The 22,794-nt window shown below is 44.8% G+C and overlaps 2 protein-coding genes across 2 annotated transcripts in view; both read right to left on the bottom strand.

The window, feature by feature from the left end:
* The window catches only part of mgat4c (mgat4 family member C), a 103,525-nt gene that overhangs the window by 39,512 nt on the left and 41,219 nt on the right, over nucleotides 1-22,794 (bottom strand). Inside the window, exons 2-3 of the mRNA XM_030732432.1 lie at nucleotides 17,759-17,829; nucleotides 7,642-7,725 (exon numbers count right to left, since the gene is read on the bottom strand). The gene's annotated coding sequence lies outside the window, so the exon portion shown is untranslated. The remainder of the gene's footprint in view (nucleotides 1-7,641; nucleotides 7,726-17,758; nucleotides 17,830-22,794) is intronic.
* Nucleotides 18,150-22,794, bottom strand: part of LOC115782321 (serine/arginine-rich splicing factor SR45-like) — a 61,351-nt gene continuing 56,706 nt past the window's right edge. The window contains exon 2 of the mRNA XM_030732433.1: nucleotides 18,150-18,213. Coding sequence (XP_030588293.1) covers nucleotides 18,172-18,213 — 42 coding nt within the window. The 3' untranslated portion in view covers nucleotides 18,150-18,171. The remainder of the gene's footprint in view (nucleotides 18,214-22,794) is intronic.

The raw sequence follows: 22,794 nt of genomic DNA, 5'->3' as shown, positions 1-22,794 counted from the left end.
CTGCAAACCTCAATGAAGAGGTGCGACGCTGTAAAGTAGAGTGAGATAAAATTTTTCTACATTGAAAAACTGATAAAGAATAAAATAAATGATTATTGAAAGTTATTGATACTAAAGGTGATTCTACAAGCTACTGAATCAGACACTGATGGAAAACTTCATTTAATACCTCAGTTTGTATTTTCAGAATGAGTTCTCTTCCTGATCATCAGCTTCAAGTGTTATTTATTGCAGCACAGTGGTTTGATTTAGAGTGTAAAAGGCAGTAAAGCACAATAAAGCCATGTATAACTCAGGGCATGGCTACTGTGTTATTGAAAATTTGACATACTGTGCTGCCAGATTCTTTATTTCCCTTCTCGAGCACGACGCCACGTTTAAAAAAACAAAAACAAGATAGAACGATAAAATGTGCAATTTCTTGCTTAAAAATGATAATCCACTAACCAGCAGGTGATGACACTGTGGCTACACAACTTTTTGCATACAGCCCATGGTACAAAACAAAAACTTGGATTCTATGTACAGTACAGTATTTTCCAGTACTTATTCGGCATGAGCTGCATTAATGCTGTATTTCTCAGTTTATAGGGGAGGTTGACTAAAATTCGCATTAACATTAATGAATGTAAATGTAGCAACTGCTTAAAGGTGGCTACATTTACACTTGCATTTACTGGCTAAAGAGCCAGGCTTACTGTGCCATCTTGTCTCAAGAGTGAATTGGATAATGTGTGTGGGGCTCACCCTCAGGTGCAGGGGATCTCGCCACAGGGGCAGATGACACTTGCACAGGTCGGATCTTTCGGGCACAAAGCCCAGCTGACTTGTTTGGCAGAGCCAGCAGTGACTGCCAGGGGGTTAGAGGTTAGCATAAGCCACTCTGGGCCACCACAGCCCGCTGACTCTGAACAGCAAGGTCAGCAGCGGCGCTGTAGAACCCCTCTGCTAGGTAAAGCACTCAAACAAAAACACACAAGCAACACAAACATGATAACTGGAGGAGGAAAAAGTAAGAAAATCCCTTCAGGAGGATTACGGTCGCTTCTAGCATGGAAAATGTGTGGTTTTATCTATTATCTACTTATCACACAGCTTAAAGATTTTCAAAAGAACAATTTACATGAGTAAATGTTGTAAATTTTATCTTTTTTTTTTTTTTAGATCTGTTCCTCAAAAATATGTCTGAGGCTATTGAAAAGGTGGCCTGTTTTACAAATAAATATTTTCTATTTAGAGAACCACTTACAAGTTCTATCACAAATAAAAGCTAAAGAGAAAATGCAACACCAAAGAAAGCAGATGCATGTGAGGCAAAGAAGACAGCAAATCTAATGAGCTCCCTTTCTTCTCCTTCTTCTTCTATCTCCTGTCATTAAGCTGCTGCGTATGGATACGTCCACATACATGTTTGTTGTGCTCAGTCACTTCTTCAATTGGCAACCCTTGATTACCGCAGCAGAGACACTACCAGTGTGCTTTCCATTTTCATATTTGTGCGGTGAATGGAAAAAAAAAAAACACATTATACAATCTAGACCTAATACATTTGCTGGCAACATAATGAACCCCAGTAGCCAAGAAAGAAAGTAGAAATATATAGAGATGCATCTTCTTAGCCCCGAGCATGTTAACATCAGTGTCAGTTTCTCAGCAGAGTCCCTTGAGGCTTCTGGCACAAAAGATACTTCCGTTTGAGAAATGATGGAGCTGGAGAGGTAAAGAGCTCCTCCCACCACCCCTCTATCCTCTCCACACGGAAAGATAATTGTCACCTCCTTACCCAGAGAGATAGGTGTATTTCTATGACCTATACTAGGTACACTTCCCCTCTCTTGTGCAGCCTGAGATGTCACAGCGGTTTGCCATAATTACTTTTGCTGATAGAGGTGAGAGAGGACATTTGCATTCGATGAGGTGCTGTGTGGTTGGGTCTCACCACTCGCCATATGCAGCTTTTAATGTCACCGTAATCTCTAAAGGTTAGCACTGGCAGCACCACTGTATATCTCCACAACTAGCTGAATCAGTGGTTCGGAAATAGGTTTGACATTGACTTTGAGTAAACGTCAGAACACACATGCACACACACACACACACACGCACACACACACACTCTTAAAGAAACAAATGTCTGCATTTTCACTCATGCAGAATTCTTTTGTTTTAAGGCCAAGCTGTGATTTCAGCAACCACCTCTTTAAAAAGTCTTTGGGCTGCAGGGGTAAACCTGTACAGTGTGTACTGCTTGTACATTTGTTGTTAGAGATTCTCTCCTTTTAGTATCTGCTGCTTACATCTGTAATTAGCCTAACCTGCACATCTATGTTATCAGTGGAAGAGCTTAAATCCCTGCCTATTATTTGCTCAGTTTGCAGATGCATATTTCATGCAATAATAAAGCAATTAATAACAAAATTAACTCTAACACTCATCTGATAACACTTTTGGAAATCAGGCAGTATTTGTCCAAATTTGAGCTGATTTGCATCCTTTTTTTCCCCAGAACAGAACCATTGAATAAACACAGATTCAAAATCCCTGTTTCATTTTGCTGGCAGATTAAAGTAATTTTTTTCTGCAAAGAGAAGTTTGCAAATGTCCTCATTTTACTCCATAAATCAGAAAACACTGTCAACAGATAGAAAGAAAGCACATTTGCCATGCTCTGAAGCATTAACCATTCTATAAACGAGGCTCTGAATGATATATGATCAAATCCCTCAGTAAGAACCTTCAGAACATTGACAGGAATTCAAAAGTGTGGTATATGCAATGCTATGTTTCACTAAAGTGAAAATTTGAGGCCCAGAAAAACAAAAAAAGTTTGAGAAAACTGCCTTTAAATTTTCTTTGTCTTTAATTTAAAAACACAAAGTAGCTCTACACATTTTTCTGAAATGTTTAAATGTACAAATGATGCACTGAATGTTTCATCTTCACTCACCTCTTTTCACTCTGTCTATACACCACTCTGCATTTAATCATTTATTATTAATATCTGGTTTTCTTCCACAGCATATATTTTGTCCTGTCTCTCTCCCCTCACCCCCAACCAGTTGCAGTAGATGACTGCCCCCCCCCCCCCCCCCCCCCACAAGAGGTTTTTTCCTCTTAAAAGGGAGTGACTGTTGTGATTTGGCGCTATATAAAGAAAAGTGAACTTTATTGAAAAATGAGGTAAAACATTATTAAAAAATATTGTTACAGGTGTATTTTGGATAATAGGCCTTTGAATTGTTCTTACTCCATCCTTACTTCATGAGTTTAACTTGCAAGCTGCTGCAAAAACCCCACAATAAGATGTAAGAGTGCTGGAATCCTCCAATTCCTCCTTTTCTTCATAATAAAGCAGAAACTCAAAGGCAAGGCACAAACCTTCCTGAAATTCTTTTCCATTTGTTGACAGTTTGTTTTCAAGAAAGTTCTCAATCGAATAATGCTGCTTCTGCTTTTTAAGCAAACGTCTCTGTGGTAATAATTAAAAAAAAAAACCATTCAATCCACACTTTTTTAGTTTTTGCTTTGCTTTGAGCACAATATGTAATGCTCAAGCAACTCTGAAAGAGTAACAAAAAGTAGTATTCAAGCTACTATTAGTCACAGGGAAGCAAAAAATACCATGCTAATGTATCACAAAGCAGCGCTAATCTCTGAAACAACCCTCACCATCTCATTCACAGCAAATCTGAAGCATGATGTTCAACTCAGTGTCATATATCAGAAATTGTATTTGAGAGATGGCTAATAAATGATTAAATATCTGAAAAGCAATTTAATAATCTAGACAAGAAAACATGTCTGCGCTGGTTCAGCTGATTTGAAAATGACACATTGCTTTGCTGAAGTGCACGGTGAACCAGCGTATTCAAGCATGATGCTTATATCAAAAGTTGAAAGCAAGGAAGCACTTGCAAACCTCTGAAGGCTGAAATTTAGATACGTCCTTGAATCCACTTAGCACTTGTGCACTGATGCTGTAAAGGTGTATAGTCACAAAAAAAAAAAGCCTGCATCTCTCTGTCTTTGTGCCATTGTTTTTATTCCTCCCAATCTCCCACTCTGTGAGAACGGTTCAGCCTTTCATAGTCTCCAAATCCCACACCTCCCAGAGCAAACGCGTCTGTTCATCACACTTTCTCCATTCTCTTCATGTTTCTTTCCTTTTTTGTGTGTTTCTGGGATTTTGGTGACATTTTCACAGTGCCAGATCCTTGCCTTGAGACAGTGTGCATGTGCCCACACCTCTCCACCTCCTAAAATACACACGCAAACACACGCGCAGAAAGCAGATATACACACTCCTCGCCTGGAGCCAGGCCCCTCTGTGCTAGGCTACCTCAGAGAAGCTGAAACTTGGCATAGAGAGGAGGTTCCGGTGGATTCTGTGCTCCGCCTGCCAATGCTGCTCTTTTGATCTGCAGCCAGCTGATGACAGATCTACATTAAGCTCATAGTCTTCTCTCTTTCGCTCTGTTTCTCCTCTCCTTTTCCCTGACACTGGGGCAAGATGTTACCATAAGCCAACGAGCATTGGTGGGAATCAACATTCATGTGGGGTCGACTTTTCGAGTCTCCTCTCACACCGAACTGAGAGAAACAAAGAAGGCTGAGAGGGTTTCCAGCATGCAGAAAAATACGTGGGCGTCCGCTAAAGATAGCGCTTTTCCAGCAATCTAGGGGCAAGCTTTACACGTCTTTGATGTGAACCTCCAAGAAAAAGTCACACTTTAATATATTCAACACTTAAAGATATTGTTACATTATTTTCCTAAAATGACCCCAAATAACCTCAAGAAAAGGCCATCTCTTGCTGTTGATAAAAAGTGAAGTAAGAAAGTAGAAAGTCCTGTTCAGGTTTTGTCACAGTCAGAGACTGAGATTTCTCTCCTCTTAGGATGGATTTGTGTTTTTGTGGATGATGAATGTGGATGTCAAGATGGAAAGCCTGGGGCATGAGTAACCGATCCCCAAAAGTAGGTGTTAAAGTATAGCCAGTGAACAATATTTCAGAAAACTCCATTAGTTACAAGAACAAAAAAACTTATAGCTTCCAAGACTAACTTTTTATTCAGGTGATAAAGGAATGTTAAGATTAAGATTTAGAGGCAATTTCAATTTGTAATGAAAGAATATTATAAGCCTAAGCTATGTATCCCCCTGGTACAGTTCAAATTTCATTAGGAAACGAAAAGCTTAACAAACATTAAGAGTTTCTGATGAGTCTGATTTTTGTAAAAATGCCTTCGCAGTTCAGGATGCACAAAAAAATTTTAAAGCAGAAGACTATCAGAGACATTTAATTTCAGATACCGGAAGCAGTTCTGTTCCTGCGACTCGTAACCTCGTCAGAAACCATTCGCTGACCAACTGCTATGAGAAACTGACTATTTAGTCAAATTGCTGCAAACCAGTTGTGCAGAAATTGTCTTCATCCGCCTTAATGTTTGTGTTATGGTGCATTTATCCGACTGATAAGTGCCAATGAAAAACTGCACTCCAGCAGAGAGTGAGACTGATGGCTAACAGCTGCTGATGAAGAGTGACGGGCAGTGGTGAAGCCTCACCAAAACACAGCCGGCTGTTATTTCTAAAGGGGATCATTTGCTTATTACTACACTGTCCAGCAGGAATGGCCTGCCATCATATTATTTGGAATGGCAGGTGGTTTGGAGCGAGGTGTGCAACAGTCTGTTTTGTTTTAGCCACTAATGTTCTCATTCTTTTTTTCACACTCAGTATAATGTTAAAGATGGGGGATTGGAGGGGGGGGGGGGGGGGGGGGGGGTATTCAGCAGCATCCAGCTGTATTTTTTTTTGTGTTTGTCATTACAAAGCTGTATTTTGATTCACTGGAGGTCTGCTTTTGTGGGCTGTAAACTGGCAATCAGCCTGTCACGGTACCATTCAAATGGTCACCGTAAAGCTTTACGGTGGCCTGTGTCAGTGAATGACAGAATGCTCCTATGTTACACTTTTAGCGATCACTGACTATGTCTTTGAGTGGCATGACGAGTATATTGCAGACATATGCACAAATAGACACACACACACACACACCTTGTGTTTTCATCTGCATTGTTTTTGCATTTTAGCGCTGCTGACACAGATATTTCATGCAGATTTCTTTACCTCAGCTTCCCCAGACGCTGGAGCAAAGGAGGAAAGAGTGTATCGGGGTCGAGGAGAGAGACAGTGAACATGGGACTGAACAAATGTAAGCGTGGTCACGAGAGTATGGGTGCATGTGGGCTCAAAAAGGAGAAAGAATGATGGTTGCAATGTGTTTGCTATGAGTATGTACCTCATACCTAACACTCATAACACAGCTGCCTAGAACTAGCATACATTATCACAGTTTCTTTTGTGAAACATCCTCAAAATGTCAGCTTGCACATGGATGTCTGTCTTCCAAGCCTTCTGTGACCATGTGACATGTCTTAATTGGTCTGGTGTAGCAAATCTGAGTCAGTTTTACTGAATTCTTCCTGTTAATTGTAAACATAGTTCTCTTTCCTGCAGGAAATGTATGGATTTCTGCTGCCAATGTCAAGAAGCGCGTTTCTATTGCCGATAGCAGAGGGAAGCATATGTTAATTTCCTGTCCTCGTGCACGACTCTGTGATATTCTTTGAGACCCAGCTCTTCCAGGCTTGCCTGATTTGAAATCTAACCCATGCTCTGTGCCATGCTGTCCTGTAGAAGAAACAGCTGTTTGCATGAATGTTTAATGTACACCCACATTGGTATGCCATTTCAACAGATGAGAAAGTGGAGGATCACCTCAATCCCTGATTTAAGCTTTTTCAAGTCCCTGCCATTTCAGAATGTCAAACGCGTTATTGTCTGGGGATCAGCACTTAGAAATGTTATAGGTTAGAAAAGCAAAAACAGTAACAATAATTTGCACACACACGCGCGCGCACACACACACACAGTCTTAACTCAGAAGGAAATTTGGCGCCAACTTTGAGTTGTACAACTTTGAGTCTCATCTAAACGATACGTATTTTCTTTTCTTCTCGCCAGGTTCCAACAGTCTTAAACTATTTATCTGCAAAAAGCACTCCAGTGAAACAAACTAAAAAGTAAACCATAAGCAGGATATGTTGTCCTGCACACAAGAGCAATACGACCGTCAATATGGCTGCGGGTTTACAATTGTTGTACTTGGCGACTGCTGTCTGTATCACACAAGTGTGAAAAGCAATAACACCACCAAAGTGCAACTGTTGGTGGTCAATATTTTCTCTCCCTGATAAACCCTCTGGGCAGAAGCGTTCCTTAGTCTAGCCAACACAAACATAGCTTTGCAGCTTCAATCTGTCACACAGTATGAATATGGAGCCAAAAAGGGAAAAAAATAATAATATAGCTACAAATCCTTTTCTTGCCACTCTGCCTTCTCAGTTTCACAAAGGAATCATCTAAATATGAAGCATTCCCTAAAATGTTTCAGATTTCTCCTGGAAGTAAATTAGTCTTTGTTGCTGCTGAGCTGCGAGTCTGATTTGCTTTACCTTTCCTAATGTCACTTCTCTGCAGGGGATTTATATTTGCTATGACTAGACACAAGCACTGACAGATATTTGACACACACACGCAAAAGCAAAAAAAAATAAAAAATGTATTCAAACTTACCTTGTAAAAGTCAGATGTGTTTGCGGGAGAAAGTCTGCAGGTTGACATGGACAGGGTACACGAACACGTCTACCTCAGCTGTATCTGAAAAAAAGAGACCCAACATGCCAAAGTTAGTTCACAGCTGGCTTATGTGTTTCAGTGGATGATGAGCATACATCATTCACAGCATCTAGCCATGTGCGCACATCAATTTACAGACCAGTGAGTTATCCACATATCCCATAATACCATAATAATGGAAACACAGGAGTGTTTGGGAAACATGAGATTTACAAAGTTTACACAGTTACTGGTCCAACTTACGGCACCCACACAGCATTGATGCGCGCGCAAACACACACACACACACACACACCCTCAGACATACAATAAACAAGCATTCAATTCCCAAAGCAGCTGTAGGCTCAACAGACTCTGTTACCCAGTGGCTTACTTTTTAAGATGAATCTCAAGAGCCCCCTACGGAAAACAGCACTTTGCCAGGGATGTCCAGGAACGTTAACTGTCACCGTCTCTCTCTCCACACTCAGACAGTGACGGCTGTGATGAGAAGGCGAGGTGCTTCCACACTGAGGCAGGGTAATTGGCTAGAGATGATGGGCCATAAACATACATCACAGGGGCGGTGAAGCGCCAAGCAGACAGCTAACTAAGGCTCTCCTACTGCGCGACTCTTGTTTGTCGTATGCACACGTACACACATGCTCCTCATTGTCTTCCTCTCCCTGGATATTCACGCTCTGTGAACACAGGGGCTGGCCTGCAATTTTCATAACTCAAAGAGAAAAAAAAAAAAAAATTGTGCCATTCCCTTTAATCTATCACCATAAACCTGATATGGCACATTGTATATTCTGTGCAGACCTTTTCACCCTTTTCTTGGCATCATGACCATACCCAGAGGAGCTCTTTCCTGGCATTATCATCCACTGATATATAATAGGCACAACCCATTCAAAATGCATCATCACCATAACAGATAGGATGCCCTCTGTCTAACCATTACTACCACTACACAGTGGAGGATAATAGGCTATCCGCTCCTGAGGTGCTATCGCCACGGTGCAGACTTTCCTTCCATTACCATAACACTTCTGTCATAATAAGCAGAGAGAGCCTCGCAGTCATGACCACAGCTCTCTGAGAGGAGGTCAGTCATGTCACACTGTTTGCTCACACACTGGTAATTGGGAGAAATAAGGCTGGGTAAGGACGTAGCAGTGGAGCTGCCCTTTCTTCTCAGCGTTTGCTGTGCAAGGCAGCTATGACGCTGTGGTCCATCACCGCCACTCAGGGATTTGTTGTGTTTTAAAAAAGCAGCGGAATAAAAGAGATAAGTGAAACAGTGCCAGTTAATTTGGCTCACAAAATTGCAGCTGTTTGCACCATCTCATGACGCTCTCTCGTAATGGATATTTCCTAAGAAACAGCATTCCCTGTCCTAATGCCGTGGCATGGGATGGGGATTATATCAATAAAATATACTTCATTCATCTTATCCTCTTCTCTTCTGGGTTTAACAGATTTAGTCTGACAGATCCTGCATGACCACATTTTTTCCCAGACACACGCGACAACCTAAAGACCCCTTCACTCTCTCAGCAGACTAGAACTTCAAGGGGAAGAGTAAAACTGATGGCAGGGAGTGGAAGCGACAGGGGGGTCCAGGCAATGCGCTCATTATTCAGAGAGACACTCGAGGCCACAGGAAACGGCACACTTCATTTTTCTTGTCAAACTTCAGCTGGCTTAATAGCATGTTCGCAGCAAGTGGTGAGACAAAGGGATGGTGTGGCCAGGCCAAGACGTGGAAGTAGTGTCAATCACAATAGAGGCCGCCATCGCACTGGTAGATACTCTACATTCTTTTAAATGGTAGATCACCTGAGCTGCTAAAGCTACTGAATGTGATACACTGGCAAATAAATAGGTCTTCCCTTTCAGGGAAGGAGACAGCAAGTACAGTAGGGCTAGCTTTCAAAGAGCAAAATAAAATATGGTCTCAATTATACTCTAACTACTGAGAGGCAACAGATGCTCCTATTGTTCCTCCCATTCCACATCTTTCTGAACCCTACCTCATTATTGCCTTCATTACCGGTGCCATCGATATGGAAGGCAGCTGCCAGAAAACCTGGCTGTATCCACAACCCATCATCCAAACACCAATTAATCATCCGCCCAGCAATTACACAACATACCTTTCACTGATTTCGAACACAGTGTTTATTTTTTTTTATTATTTCATTTATATACCAGAAACTCCTGTTTCTGAGGCTATAGCAAATGGCAAGTCATGCAAAGCACTCTCTTTCTGCTCTATATATCCACTAGACTGGAACTGTAGTTTGATCAGAGAGATGATGGGGCAGGTGTTTTGGTGCAGCTTCATGTCAGTGAGAAGCCCCATTCCATCGGAGTCCAATCTCCAGGCATGGCAGTGGGCCGCGGTGTCAGACAGCCTCTTTTGTTCAACTCCTAATTGGGGTAATTTATTGTTCTAACAGGCAGAGCAGCTGTGGCTTTACGGCGTAGCACCAATTAAATCCAGATGCTAGAGTGAAAAGATGGGGATGAACGTGACTGGGGGACCAATCACTAATATTAATTCAGATCTCTGCGAGATACATATCACAAGCTGAGATGAGAGATTCTTTTCAATGCATTGCTTTCAGACTGATCCTGAAAATGTGCAATTTTGAGGAGGACTCATGAAAATGGTCACAATCACGTCTCTCGGACATTATGCAAGATTTCAAACAATGAATGAAATTATGTGCTAGATCAAACACAGAAAAAAATACATCTCAGGGACACGGACTGTGTGGCTGCAGCGCACGAACAATTACTGGATTGTGAAATCTTGCTCTAGTTTCACTGTAGTTAAAGAAGTTTTTCCACACAAAATGGCTCTGACACAGGATCAGGTGAATACGAGCGTAAGATCTGGGGAATAAGGGGAACAACTGAGTGAAATCAGGTCGCTATAAAGATTTCTCCAGGGCAGGTCGAACCCCGCCATACTGTGCTTGGCCCGCCTGCCTCTTCAGCCCAGGCTCTTTAGACGAAGAGCCCTGGGGACAGACACAAATGTGAGTAACACAGAGAATGGAGGCAGCATGAGGTCACCACCTCAGAGCTGCAGCTCAAAGAGTAATCGTAGATACACAGTGACTCCTTAGGCTTAAAATTCTGAGGGAGAAGCGAGGGAATAGTGAGAACATCCGTAGAAAGATCCTCCTGTCGTTTGTTCATCTGACTTCACTATAAAGTTTTATGAACTATTTGCTCTAAACGGGAGGTGTGACATGGTTAATGTCTAAAATGCTTACATACTACTGCAAATTTCTTCAACAACAATAAATTTCACTTTGATTCTATTTAAATTTCATTTCGGAGTTGTTAGAGTAGCAAACTAGACTGTCACCACATACTCTTTGGTGTGGTTTGTTTTCCCTAATTAATGGTGCGTGTGAGTGGCTGCTGCTTCATCCAGTTGTAAGAAGTTCCAAAAGCTCTATCAACTAGATACATATGTATGATAAGAGAGAAGGACAGCATCCTCATTCCTTATTTAGCCTTATTTCTTCATAGGAAATGGGAAATCGGTTGAATTTATTGAAACAAGTGATACAGTATATAAGCCAAAAAGAGCGTTTATGAGCATGAAAGTTCATATTTGGCATGACTGTCTTTATTCTTCAGCACAGTCTGAACTCTCATAGGCAAGTTTTCTTGTGATTGCTCTGAGTAGTCTTCAGGAATAGTTCTCCAGGCTTCTTGAGCTGAATCAAAATTAAATTTTGACTCTATAAGCACTGTTGTCACTGATTTTCAGTCCAGTTCTTTTTCTTTCCCTTCCTTGAGAATGCCTTTTTGACAGCCACCCTTCCACTGAAATATTTCTGATCAGGCAACTGAAGGGCCAAATGCATCTCTCAGTTCAGGAACTTGTGCACGTCTGTAACATCTCACACTAAATTTATTATTGCCTCGCAGCCCCTGTGAATTTCATTACTTTCCACGTTGTACACCAGGCTTCAACCTCTGAAGACAATATCAAATGGCTGTTTGCTGTAGTTTTAACAACAGTGGCTGCTTTCCATCTTCAGCTCAACCTCTCTTCCTTCCTCTCACTTTCTTAGATGCTGTCAAAATCGGTTTGAGAGCAAAGTGCCATAAGCTGTCCCACAGCATGGCAGGAAACCTTAGTACTTTATGAGGATAAAGAGCGCTGACCCAATTAGCTGTCTCTGTTAAATAAAACTCTGCTGGCCTGCATTTAAACCGCCCCTCTGTTGCCCTCCCCTGCTTGTGTTTTTACAGTACAAAGTGATTACAGATTTAATTAGCTGAGGACCTTGCTTCAGGGAGACTCCTAAATCCATATTGATATTTCTGCAGAGTTTAGAACTAGAGGCCTGGGCTGTGTGATGATGACTTACGAGGGTGGCGGCACAAATGGCAATGTGATTTTCAACTTTTGCCAGCCTCTGTTTACTTTTCCCTCTGAGACTCATTTTATTGTTGGGTGATGCTGAGAATTATGCAGAGAGCAAGGAGCAGATCAGTGTCATCTCACAGCAAGAGTCATGGATTTTTAACAGATCTCCTGTCAAGAAAGTTGCTTTTCTGTTTTTGACATGTTGAGAAGTTTAATATATGTCTATATATGCTAATTCTACATTTACTAAACCTGGAATTAACAACTGTCCTGCCCTTACCTTTTCTTTGTATGCAACAGTGCTCAAAAGAACAGCGATGGTGTTAGAGGGGGACAGGAGACCAAAACACTTGTTTCAAAAGTACAGCCTGGTCTTAGCAAAACGTGACAGTGTCAAAATTTAATCTTTTTGTTTATGTACACAGAAACATTTTTTTTATGATGCTCAGCAAAACTACACATAATTAAATTGGAAGCATTGCTCTGAGGGGCTGTCTTTCCCAGGAAATCCAAAAGTCAGAGTTAAGTCAAAACCACAACAGTCAAAAGACGATTGCTATTCTCATCTGCAGCAAAGTATATTTGACAGCATCGTCCTGAGAGCGCACCTCTCAGCCCTTTCATGCGAAAGCATGAAGCAGGGAGAGCAGTAGTGAGACACGGCACAGAACAGAGCAGGCATCAGTGGCAACAGACGGGACATTGATTAAGTCAGAAAGAACATGAAAAGCAAATCCGGACTAAATATCTTGTAAGGTGGCGTATAGATGCACAGCAACTGTGAGCAGACTATAGCAGCTTAAATAGCGCACCCTTTGGTCCAGCTGAGATCAAGTGGTCTCCCAAGATTGCAGACATGCAGATGCTCTATTTTTTATTTTTGTGTTTTAGCTCAGGTCATTAAACCCAAAAAAGTGTTTTTTCTAAACCTAAAGCAATGAACAAAATTGAAAGGAAACAGGAAATGAAAAATTAATAATTATTATGACTGTTTCACAAAGAACCATTACTCTGCATTGAAAAGTAAAGCAAAAGAGGTTATGGTTAATAAAAAATGCTAGTGGGCTGAAATCCTTGAAAATAAAATATTTAAACTGTTGCACACACTTTCAAATATAAGACTTTATTTTAAAAATTACAGACATGCAGTACTTGAATCAACTCCTATTTCTCTAGATATTCCTTCCAAAAATCAAGGCGTTCTTGTGATTTTTTTTTAATTGGTCTTGAACAATAGGTTTTCAGTTTTTTCATTAATTTTTAGTCCAGAATCCCAAAGAGATATTACCTGTAAACTTGTGTCCAGTGTGTCTTTAAAAAATTGAGGAAAGTGGGCAAGTGGAGAATGGAAAAAGAAGGGGCAGGCCTAAAAATTATACCAGATGAACAGTATTTAAAAGTTGTGTACTTAAGAAATAGGAAAAAATGCAGCAAAGACCTGAGATGCAGATGGCTCTTCAGTTGGTCCAGCTACTGTTCACTGTCTGAGGTGTGGCAATTTACACAAGAACTGGACTGAAAATCAGTGGCAACAGGTCTTATGGAGTGAGGAATCTATATTTGAAATTTTTGGTTCAAATTGTCGTCAACATGTAAGGACGAGGTCAGTACACTATAAACCCAAATAAGTTGAATCTACTTAAAAAAAAACAAGGTAACTCACTGCCTTAAATTTTTTAAGTTCTTTTAAGTTCTTTTGGAATGGAATGAAAAATTTAAGTTGAATATACTAATAACAGAGTTTCAGTAACTGATGATACTTAGATTAAGCAATCATTCACTACCCATTTATCTTAACTCTTCAGGATTGTTGGGGGGGGTTGGAGTCTATCCCAGCTGTCATGGGGCAAGAGGCAGGGTACACACAGGGTACAGGTCGCCAGCCTGTCGCAGGGCCAACACACAGAGACAGACAACCATTCACACCTATGGGAAATTTAGGGTGCCCAGTTAACCTGACCCCAGTAACTGCGTGTCTTTGGGAGGGAACCCACGCAGACATGGGGAGAACACGCAAGCGCCACACAGCGAGAGGCCCAGGCCAAGGTGGAATTGAACCCTCTAGATGTTATTGCAGCTGTGAGGCAGCAGTGCTAACCACCACACCACCATGCTGCTCAGTAACAAAAATATCTTTTACAGTGTTGAACTGTGTCTGTTTAAATTTGGTAAATAAACACGATAAAACTCAGGCCTGCTGAACACTATTACATTAACATTTACAAATAACATTTTTCCATGGAACAATAAAAAACTGTACAAGAAGAGAACCAGAGGGTGGAAAAAAAAACAAAACAAAAAGACCAAATATCTACTCTATCAAACACCACACAGCAAGTGGCCCGGGCCAAGGTGGAATCAAACCGACACCTTCTAGATGTCATTCTAGGTGGGAGGCAGCAGTGCTAACTACCACGCCACCGTGCTGCCGTTCCTCAACCCAGTCTGTTAAAACCGGTATGAACTAGATTTTTAGCGGGTGCAAAACCTAATGATATTAAATTGTTTGGATTCAAAGACATAATTACAATAACATAGACCATTGAAAATTACAGTCTACTCAGAATTAATGGTTAATGTAGCAAAATGACAGCTGTTTAAGTAATATAAACTCAGTTTATTTCAGTAGAAGCTGTTGATTGGACTTAAAAACACAATTACAATAAAAAAGGGAGGAACACCAGTGAGTGTCTACAACTATCTGTGGAGTCTGTCATGGTTTGGGGCTGCATTTCAGCCAGTGGATCTTTTCAAAATTGTTGTAATTATGAATGCAGAAAAGTACTGGCAGATTTGAATCCACCATGCAACACCATCTACTAAGTGTCTGATTGGCAATGGCTTCCTTTTACAGCATGACAATCATTATAAAACACTGCCAATGCAGTAAAAGCACACTTGGATAGAAAAACACACAGTGGAACACTGTCAATCATGGATTGGTCTCTCCAGAGCACAGACCTCTACATTTTTGAAGCAGTGTGTGATCATAAGTCAGAGAACTGTGCAAAAGGCAGCTAATATCCAAAGAAGAGGTTTGGGATGTTCTTCAAGAAGCCTGGAGAACTATTCCTGAAGGCTGCTTAAATAAATTACAAGAAATCTGCCTGAGAGAGTTCAGGCTGTGGTCAAGAATAGAAGTGGCCATACCAAATACTGTATTTCAAGCTCGTTAGAGGTGTACAAGCTCTGTTTTTGCCTTATATGCTGTATTTCAAGACATGTTTGCAAATGTTTCAGTAAATCGATGCACCTATTTCCAATTTTCATAGCAAAATATAAAGAAATGAAAGATGACAAAGAAGATTTTGGCGCATTCCTTGATGCTGAAGTTTGATTTCTTAAACCCAGGTTTGCTTTCCACACCTGTGAGTCATTCACTTGTCTGAGAGCTGTGTATTCAGGCTTGGGCGTGACTGTGGTTCTCTGCCAGCTTGTCCCTACCTATACGGCGGTAAACTGGCTTTCCTCTTTGTTTCTTGCACTGTGTTCCAACCGGAAAGTAATTCCCAACTTGTGTTTTTCTCAGTACAGCAGTTAAGAATTCAGGTCCTTACCTGTGAAACCAACCTGCCTCACCTCGTGGAACACTCAGCTCACGGCAGAACTGGACCCGCCTCACACCCACAACCTTCAGTCACTCCTCAGCAATCAGCTCTCCACGGATACTTACCCACCTGTCCACTCTCCATCTTACAAGCACAAGCAATGTCGGACCCCAGCCAGCCCTCTGACTAACCTCCTCCTTAAAACACCTCCATGGATCACAAGGCTGTCAGACACTCATCCAGCTCTAACCTTTACCACCCCTTCCTGCCCATGCTAATTCTTACTCTCCTTCTTTACTGACTCTCCCTGAGTGGCAGTTTAATATTTAGCGCCAGCCCTGGTCCTGCGCCTCTGTTTCACTGTACTTCAGTGTTTTAAATAAACAATAACCAATGCAGCTACAAGGTCCATTGCAGTCTCAGTAATACATCAGACTTTTTCACTAGATTATTTCTATATTTATGTTATCATAATATTCTCTAATTAAACCTGTAAACCAACTGGACATGTTTGGCTGAGATTTCTGACAGATGATGTAAGATAGGGAAACTTTGGAAGTTAGGTACAACCAGTGTTGAATATACACCCATTTTGAATTTAAACTGAAAAGCTGCCGTTATTGCAGCAAGCTAAAGAACCAGTTCTACCACGAACACCTTCAGAGAACTAATTCAAATTTAAGACTGACAGCTAACATGTTTTTTTTAACATCACATTCATTCAGGTATAAAATGTGAAAGCAGCATGCTGTGGGTTTGTTTTCACCATGACTGAATTGAGCCTCTGTAATACAATGTTGAATGAAATACCAGCGGAGCTGTGAGGTAAAGTGCCAGCGCCAGAGAGGAAATGAAAATGAGGGTGGTGAGTATGGAGGCACCAAGTGCTCCTCGTCAAACTCCCTGCACATACTATGAATATTTCACTGCTGAAACACAGCAGCCTTTCACTCCATACCGCACCCCTGGAGACAAACAAAGACAAACAAAAGAAGACAAATAGACTCTGTAGCTACATACAGCAGATAGATAGCTATAGATGAACAGCAAGATAAATAGATATCTTTTTCCCCCAACTACTTCACTCCACGTGGAAACCCGTCTCAGGCTTCATCTTTCAGCTCAAGACCTTGAGGCAGGGCTGACGAGCTGTCAGCACTGCCTTCCAGCACCAACAGGGGCTGTCTGTGAGCGCACCAACATCTTACCAACATGACACAAGCAGGTAACTCCCTGGACAGAATTGCAGACCGCTCTCAAACACAGAACACACTCACTCATACAGATTACATGCATACAGCCATGCTAATTGCAATGTGTGTGCAGCTAACAAAAAGTAAAGGTATTTAGTCATTTGCCCAACGTGCTACACAGATTTTGAGACAATGATAATTATGATGAGGTGACAGTTGCTTTATCAGAGCAAATATTAACCACTGTCACTACAGGTACACATTTCTGGCCATCTTTTCTTTTTGCATGTACAGGTCTGCTAGTTTCCCTAGAGAAAAAGTCGGGGATACACCATCTGGGCACAACTGCAATCTACCTGAAAGTTTTTGATATTTCAAAGTCAGTGGGCAATGTCTGAATTGCTTTAAGGTCTGAGCCAAAACTGAGGCAAGATATGCTTCCTTCTGTTGTGAATTTGATCTTCGAGAGTTGCCATACTGCTACATTTACTGTTAACAGTTGCTACAGTTCTAGCCAATGCCAGAGCACTTGGGCTCCAATTTTCCCACTGGAAAGCTATGCTAATTCTGTGTTTAACATATATAAAGACCTTCCTTTTATTTTTCTGAGGTTGTAAACAGCTTCTTCACTCTCGTCATGGGGCTATAAAAATGCAAGCCTACACCGTGCACTTGTTTCTCCAAGGCTTGTATTATTATATATTGTTGTGTAAGCGCTTTGAGTGCTCATATCTGAGTAGAAAAGCGCTATATAAGAACTAGTCCATTTACCATTTACCATTAAATAGACACTTTCATTTTGGTAGCTTCATGTTAAGTTCTATGCTATGATTTAACAATTGGCATCAACACTTCCTCAACAAACGAGTTGAGGTTCAGAAGGACAGTGAGGGAACACTCCAATGGTAAATCAGACTAGAAGCACTTACTTTCACTGTGTATCCTATGGGCCATTATTGGTGGGTGTGCTCACACATCATAGTGGCAGGGGTCTTCCAGGCTAAAAAGGAATAAGAAACAAAGGACCATTAAATCACAGTGAGAGACCCAGCTCCAAGCAACACGCACACTTTAACACTGTGGTATAAGAACTGTGAAGATAGGTTAGGACCCACAAAGAACGATGGTGAGAGGAGGAGAGGGAGAGAAAGAGAACACGTCATTGATTTTCACCCTCTGAAGTGCCACTTCATCATTCTGTGAGACACACTCTATCGATCCCCTGCCTTTAGTTTGTTTGTAATTTTGGAGGCTCAAAACTGTTCACAAAGATAGATCCTCTTATATGCCACTTGCCTCCAAGATGAAGAATGGATGGATCAAAGGATGTGTGGCGATGACCTCATTTTACAAAGTGCTTCTCACTCAGTTGGTTTTTGTGGCCCTGTTAAAGAATTAAGAAGGTTACTGTTTCTATGTTACTCTTTCTTCCTTTTTCCCTCTAACACATCATTTTATACATGTTACATGTTGTATTTGCATTAGCGCATGTTAAATTGCAGGGATACAAACTTGTCACCTTTTGGAAAAATCACAGTTTCAAATTCAAAATAGGTTATTTGTGTGATTTGTGTTGATCTACTTTTTTATTTTTTATTTTTTTTGAAAGGGTAGGGCCGGGACTGCTGTCAGGGAGAATGAAATGAGCACAGTGCCATCAGAGTTATAAAAAAAGCTCCTGCTGTGAGGGACCTGTCTGGCAGATCAGCTTTTTAACTACCTGAAAGCTTTGAAGGTGCTGTGTGTATTTTATTTTGAAAGTTCAATCAATGCTAACTAAGCAGCTATTGTTAGCATGTTCCTGGACCCCTCAGTGGGGCCAAATTGCTCTTATGGCTTTGCAAGTGTCATGTCCTGGGCCGGTGGCCCAGTGTTTTATGTTTTCTTGGTATGGTTTCCGTTTTCTCAGGTTGTTTTGTTATCTGTTAGAGTTGCCCTCAGTTATTTCTAGTCCCTCGTGTCTCTCTGTATTCTGTGTCAGGTTTGCGTCTCTGTTCCCTTGTCATACTTCCTGTTTTATTTTGATATTCGTCCAGCCCCTGTCTGTTGTATTCAGTTTTGCTTCCCTCTGGTCTCGTCTTAGTTATCTGTGTCACCTGTGTTCCCACCTGTTTCCTCTTCCCTCATCAGCCCTTCTGTGTATTTAAGTCCTGCGTTTTCTATGCCTGTTGTCGCGTCGTTGACGTTGTGTGTCCGTGTGTTTCTGTGTTCCTGTGTTCCCGTGTTCCCTGCGCCTGCCCTTCGTCTCCCTGTGCCTCCCTTCCAAGGTTTTTGTATTTTTGTGTTTCCCCGGTGGAATAAACGCCCTTTTAAGTTACCCCTGGAGTCCTGCGTTTTTGCCCTTCCTTGCCCGTTTCCTCCCCGGCCATGACAGAACGACGCGACCAAACTATGGACCCCCGCAGATATAAGGACCCTCTCTGAGCAAGAAGAGAAGATCCTGGAGCTCAAGGATTTCTCCGAGAAAATTGTTCAGGCCCCCACCAGTCACCACCGGTTAATACAATTAGCTTTCTGTTGTGGACTTATTTCGTCCTCCACCTGGCTCCTCACCCATCCTGACACCGCTTCACTTGCCCATTCAATAATCATGCTCCGAAAGAACCTACAATATGAACTGCACAATATTGGCCGCCCAGTCCAGGGCAGGGACTCAAATTTTTTTCTTCAAGCCATCACTAATGCACCTCTCCTGCAGCCAGACGGCTTATCCTCGTCTCCTCCTCTCCATGGCCCCTCATCGCCACCGGCACTGCCTTGCTCTCCGGCCCTGCCATCTTCCATTCCACTCACCTCTCCCCAAGACCCGAGCGGTATAACGCCGCGGACATTGTCACCGCTTCACGCACAGGCCACCACCTCCGTGAGTACCACCGGGCTCGATATTATTGCGGCAAGTGATGAGACTTTTTCCCACTCCACCGTCGCGCAGCCCGACCTCTGTTGGCTGCCGCAAGATGTAGAAATCATTGATTCTCCTCTGCTAGTGGACATTCTGGATGTAGAGAATCGTGCCTCCCACTCCAACAGAAAGCGGAGGAAGCAGCGCACCCGGCATCGTCACGCTCCCCCCCGGTCGCGCTCGCCCCTGTCTGCTGTGATGCCAGCTCGTCTCCAGGAGCCCCAGGTTCCGCCAGCCTCTGTGAAGCTCTCTGCACCCGTTCCTGTTCCGCGGGTGGGGGCAGCCACGGACGGGCTGTCCTCTGCACCCGTTCCTGTTCCGCGGGTGGGGGCAGCCACGGACGGGCTGACCTCTGCACCCGTTCCTGTTCCGCGGGTGGGGGCAGCCACGGACGGGCTGTCCTCTGCACCCGTACCTGTTTCGCGGGGGGAGGCAGCCACGGACGGGCTGTCCTCTGCACCCGTACCTGTTTCGCGGGGGGAGGCAGCCACGGACGGGCTGTCCTCTGCGCCCGCTCCTGTTCCGCGGGTGGGGGCAGCCAGGTCCAAGCCTTCACAGCAGTTTTCAGTGTCGTCCACAGTGCCTCTTCAGTCTGTCTCCACGCAGTCAGCTCTCTCTAGCTCTCAGTCAGTCTCCACGCAGTCGGCTCTCCCTCAGTCTGCTCCCACGCAGCCAGCAGCTCTCCCTCGCCCTCAGTCAGCTCTAGCTCCAGTCGCTCTCCCTCGCCCTCAGTCAGCTCTAGCTCCAGTAACTCTTCCTCGGTCCCCAGTGTCAGCTGTTTCAGTGCCCTCTCAGTCAGTTTCCTCAGCCCCTGTCTTAGTTCCTTCGGTTTTGGTCCCAGTTCCCTCAGCTCCTGCTCCTTCTGTAGCTCCAGTTGTGTCAGCTCCCTCTCAGGCCCCAGTGTTAGCTAGCTCTCGGTCTGTTTCCACGCAGCCTGATCTCCCTAGCTCTCGGTCTGTTTCCACGCAGCCAGATCTCCCTAGCTCTCGGTCTGTTTCCCCGCAGCCAGATCTCCCTAGCTCTCGGTCAGTTTCCACGCAGCCTGATTTCCCTAGCTCTCGGTCAGTTTCCACGCAGCCTGATTTCCCTAGCTCTCGGTCAGTTTCCACGCAGCCTGATTTCCCTAGCTCTCGGTCAGTTTCCACGCAGCCTGATTTCCCTAGCTCTCGGTCAGTTTCCACGCAGCCTGATTTCCCTAGCTCTCGGTCAGTTTCCACGCAGCCTGATTTCCCTAGCTCTCAGCCAGCCGCTCTCCCTCGTCCTCAGTCTGCTGTAGCTCCAGCCACCTCCCAGTCTCAGTCTGCTTCCACGCAGTTCGCTAGTGTAGCACTAGCTCGCCCTCAGTCAGCTCTCCTGTCACCCTCATCCTCACCATCTGACTCACCCGATCTATCTGCAAAGCAGCCCCAGTCGTCGGAGGAGACGGCTGCGTGCCCTGCAATGCAGCCAGGGAGTTCCGCTCAGTCCGAGCCGACGGGGGGCTCCGCTCAGTCCGAGCCAGGGGGTCCCGCTCAGTCCGAGCCGATGGGGGTCTCCGCTCAGTCCGAGCGCTCCGCGCCAGAGGGTCCCGCTCAGTCCGAGCCGATGGGGGTCTCCGCTCAGTCCGAGCCGATGGGGGTCTCCGCTCAGTCCGAGCGCTCCGCGCCAGAGGGTCCCGCTCAGTCCGAGCCGATGGGGGTCTCCGCTCAGTCCGAGCCAGGGGGTCCCGCTCAGTCCGAGCGCTCCGCGCCAGAGGGTCCCGCTCAGTCCGAGCCGATGGGGGTCTCCGCTCAGTCCGAGCGCTCCGCGCCGGAGAGTCCTGCTCAGTCCGAGCCGCCAGAGTCCTCAGAGTGTTCCGCTCAGTCCGAGCCGCCAGGGGGTCCCGCTCAGTCCGAGCCGCCAGGGGGTCCCGCTCAGTCCGAGCCGCCAGGGGGTCCCGCTCAGTCCGAGTCTTCGGAGTGTTCCGCTCAGTCCGAGCCGCCAGGGGGTCCCGCTCAGTCCGAGCCTCCGGAGTCTTCGGAGTGTCCTGCTCAGTCCGAGCCGCCAGGGGGTCCCGCTCAGTCCGAGCCGCCAGGGGGTCCCGCTCAGTCCGAGCCGCCGGAGTCTTCGGAGTGTTCCGCTCAGTCCGAGCCGCCGGAGTCTTCGGAGTGTTCCGCTCAGTCCGAGCCGCCAGGGGGTCCCGCTCGGTTCGGACCTTCCGAGTTTCCTGTGTCCTTGACCGCCCTGGGCTCAGGGGAGTCCGGGCATGTTGCGGCTCTGGTGTGTCTTCGTCGTCGCCGCCGCCGCCGCTGGGGGCGCGGTCGGCCTCCAGTGTCTTCTCCTCGTCTCCGCCGCCGCCGCTGGGAGCGCGGTCGGCCTCCAGTGTCTTCTCCTCGTCTCCGCCGCCGCCGCTGGGAGCGCGGTCGGCCTCCAGTGTCTTCTCCTCGTCTCCGCCGCCGCCGCTGGGAGCGCGGTGGGCCTCCAGTGACTCCCCCTCGTCGTCGCCGCCGCCGCTGGGAGCGCGGTCGGCCTCCAGTGACTCCCCCTCGTCCTCGTCGCCGCCGCCGCTGGGAGCGCGGTCGGCCTCCAGTGATTCCTTCTCGTCCTCGTCGCCGCCGCCGCTGGGAGCGCGGTCGGCCTCCAGTGATTCCTTCTCGTCCTCGTCGCCGCCGCCGCTGGGAGCGCGGTCGGCCTCCAGTGATTCCTTCTCATCCTCGTCGCCGCCGCCGCTGGGAGCGCGGTCGGCCTCCCTCGTTGGGATTTTGCTTTGTGGCCCCTTGGCCTCTGCGGCCTCCTGGACTGTGTGTTTTTTGTTTTTGGATTTCCCACTGACTCCCCTGAACTGTGGACTGTTTTTCCCCTGCAGTTTGCTGTTTTTTGTTTTGTTTTGGCTCCTGCTCTGTTCGTGAACTTTGACCCTTGTATTGGACTTTGGAGCTCTCCAGCCTTGCGCCATTGCTTTTGTTTATTCTGTTTATTCTGCTTATTGTCTTTTTGCCCTCGTGTTCTAGGTCTTGCCCCTGTGCTTCCCCAGTGTTTTGGTTTTGTCCCTGGGCCTTCTTCCTTGTTGCTCCCTGCCTGGTTTTTGTTTTTTGTTTCAGGCCC

Source organism: Archocentrus centrarchus, chromosome 6 (assembly GCF_007364275.1).
Source record: "Archocentrus centrarchus isolate MPI-CPG fArcCen1 chromosome 6, fArcCen1, whole genome shotgun sequence".
In the NCBI taxonomy this organism is placed as follows: domain Eukaryota; kingdom Metazoa; phylum Chordata; class Actinopteri; order Cichliformes; family Cichlidae; genus Archocentrus; species Archocentrus centrarchus.
Note: the sequence above shows the minus strand (reverse complement) of the source record. Positions and strands in the feature narration are given on the sequence as shown.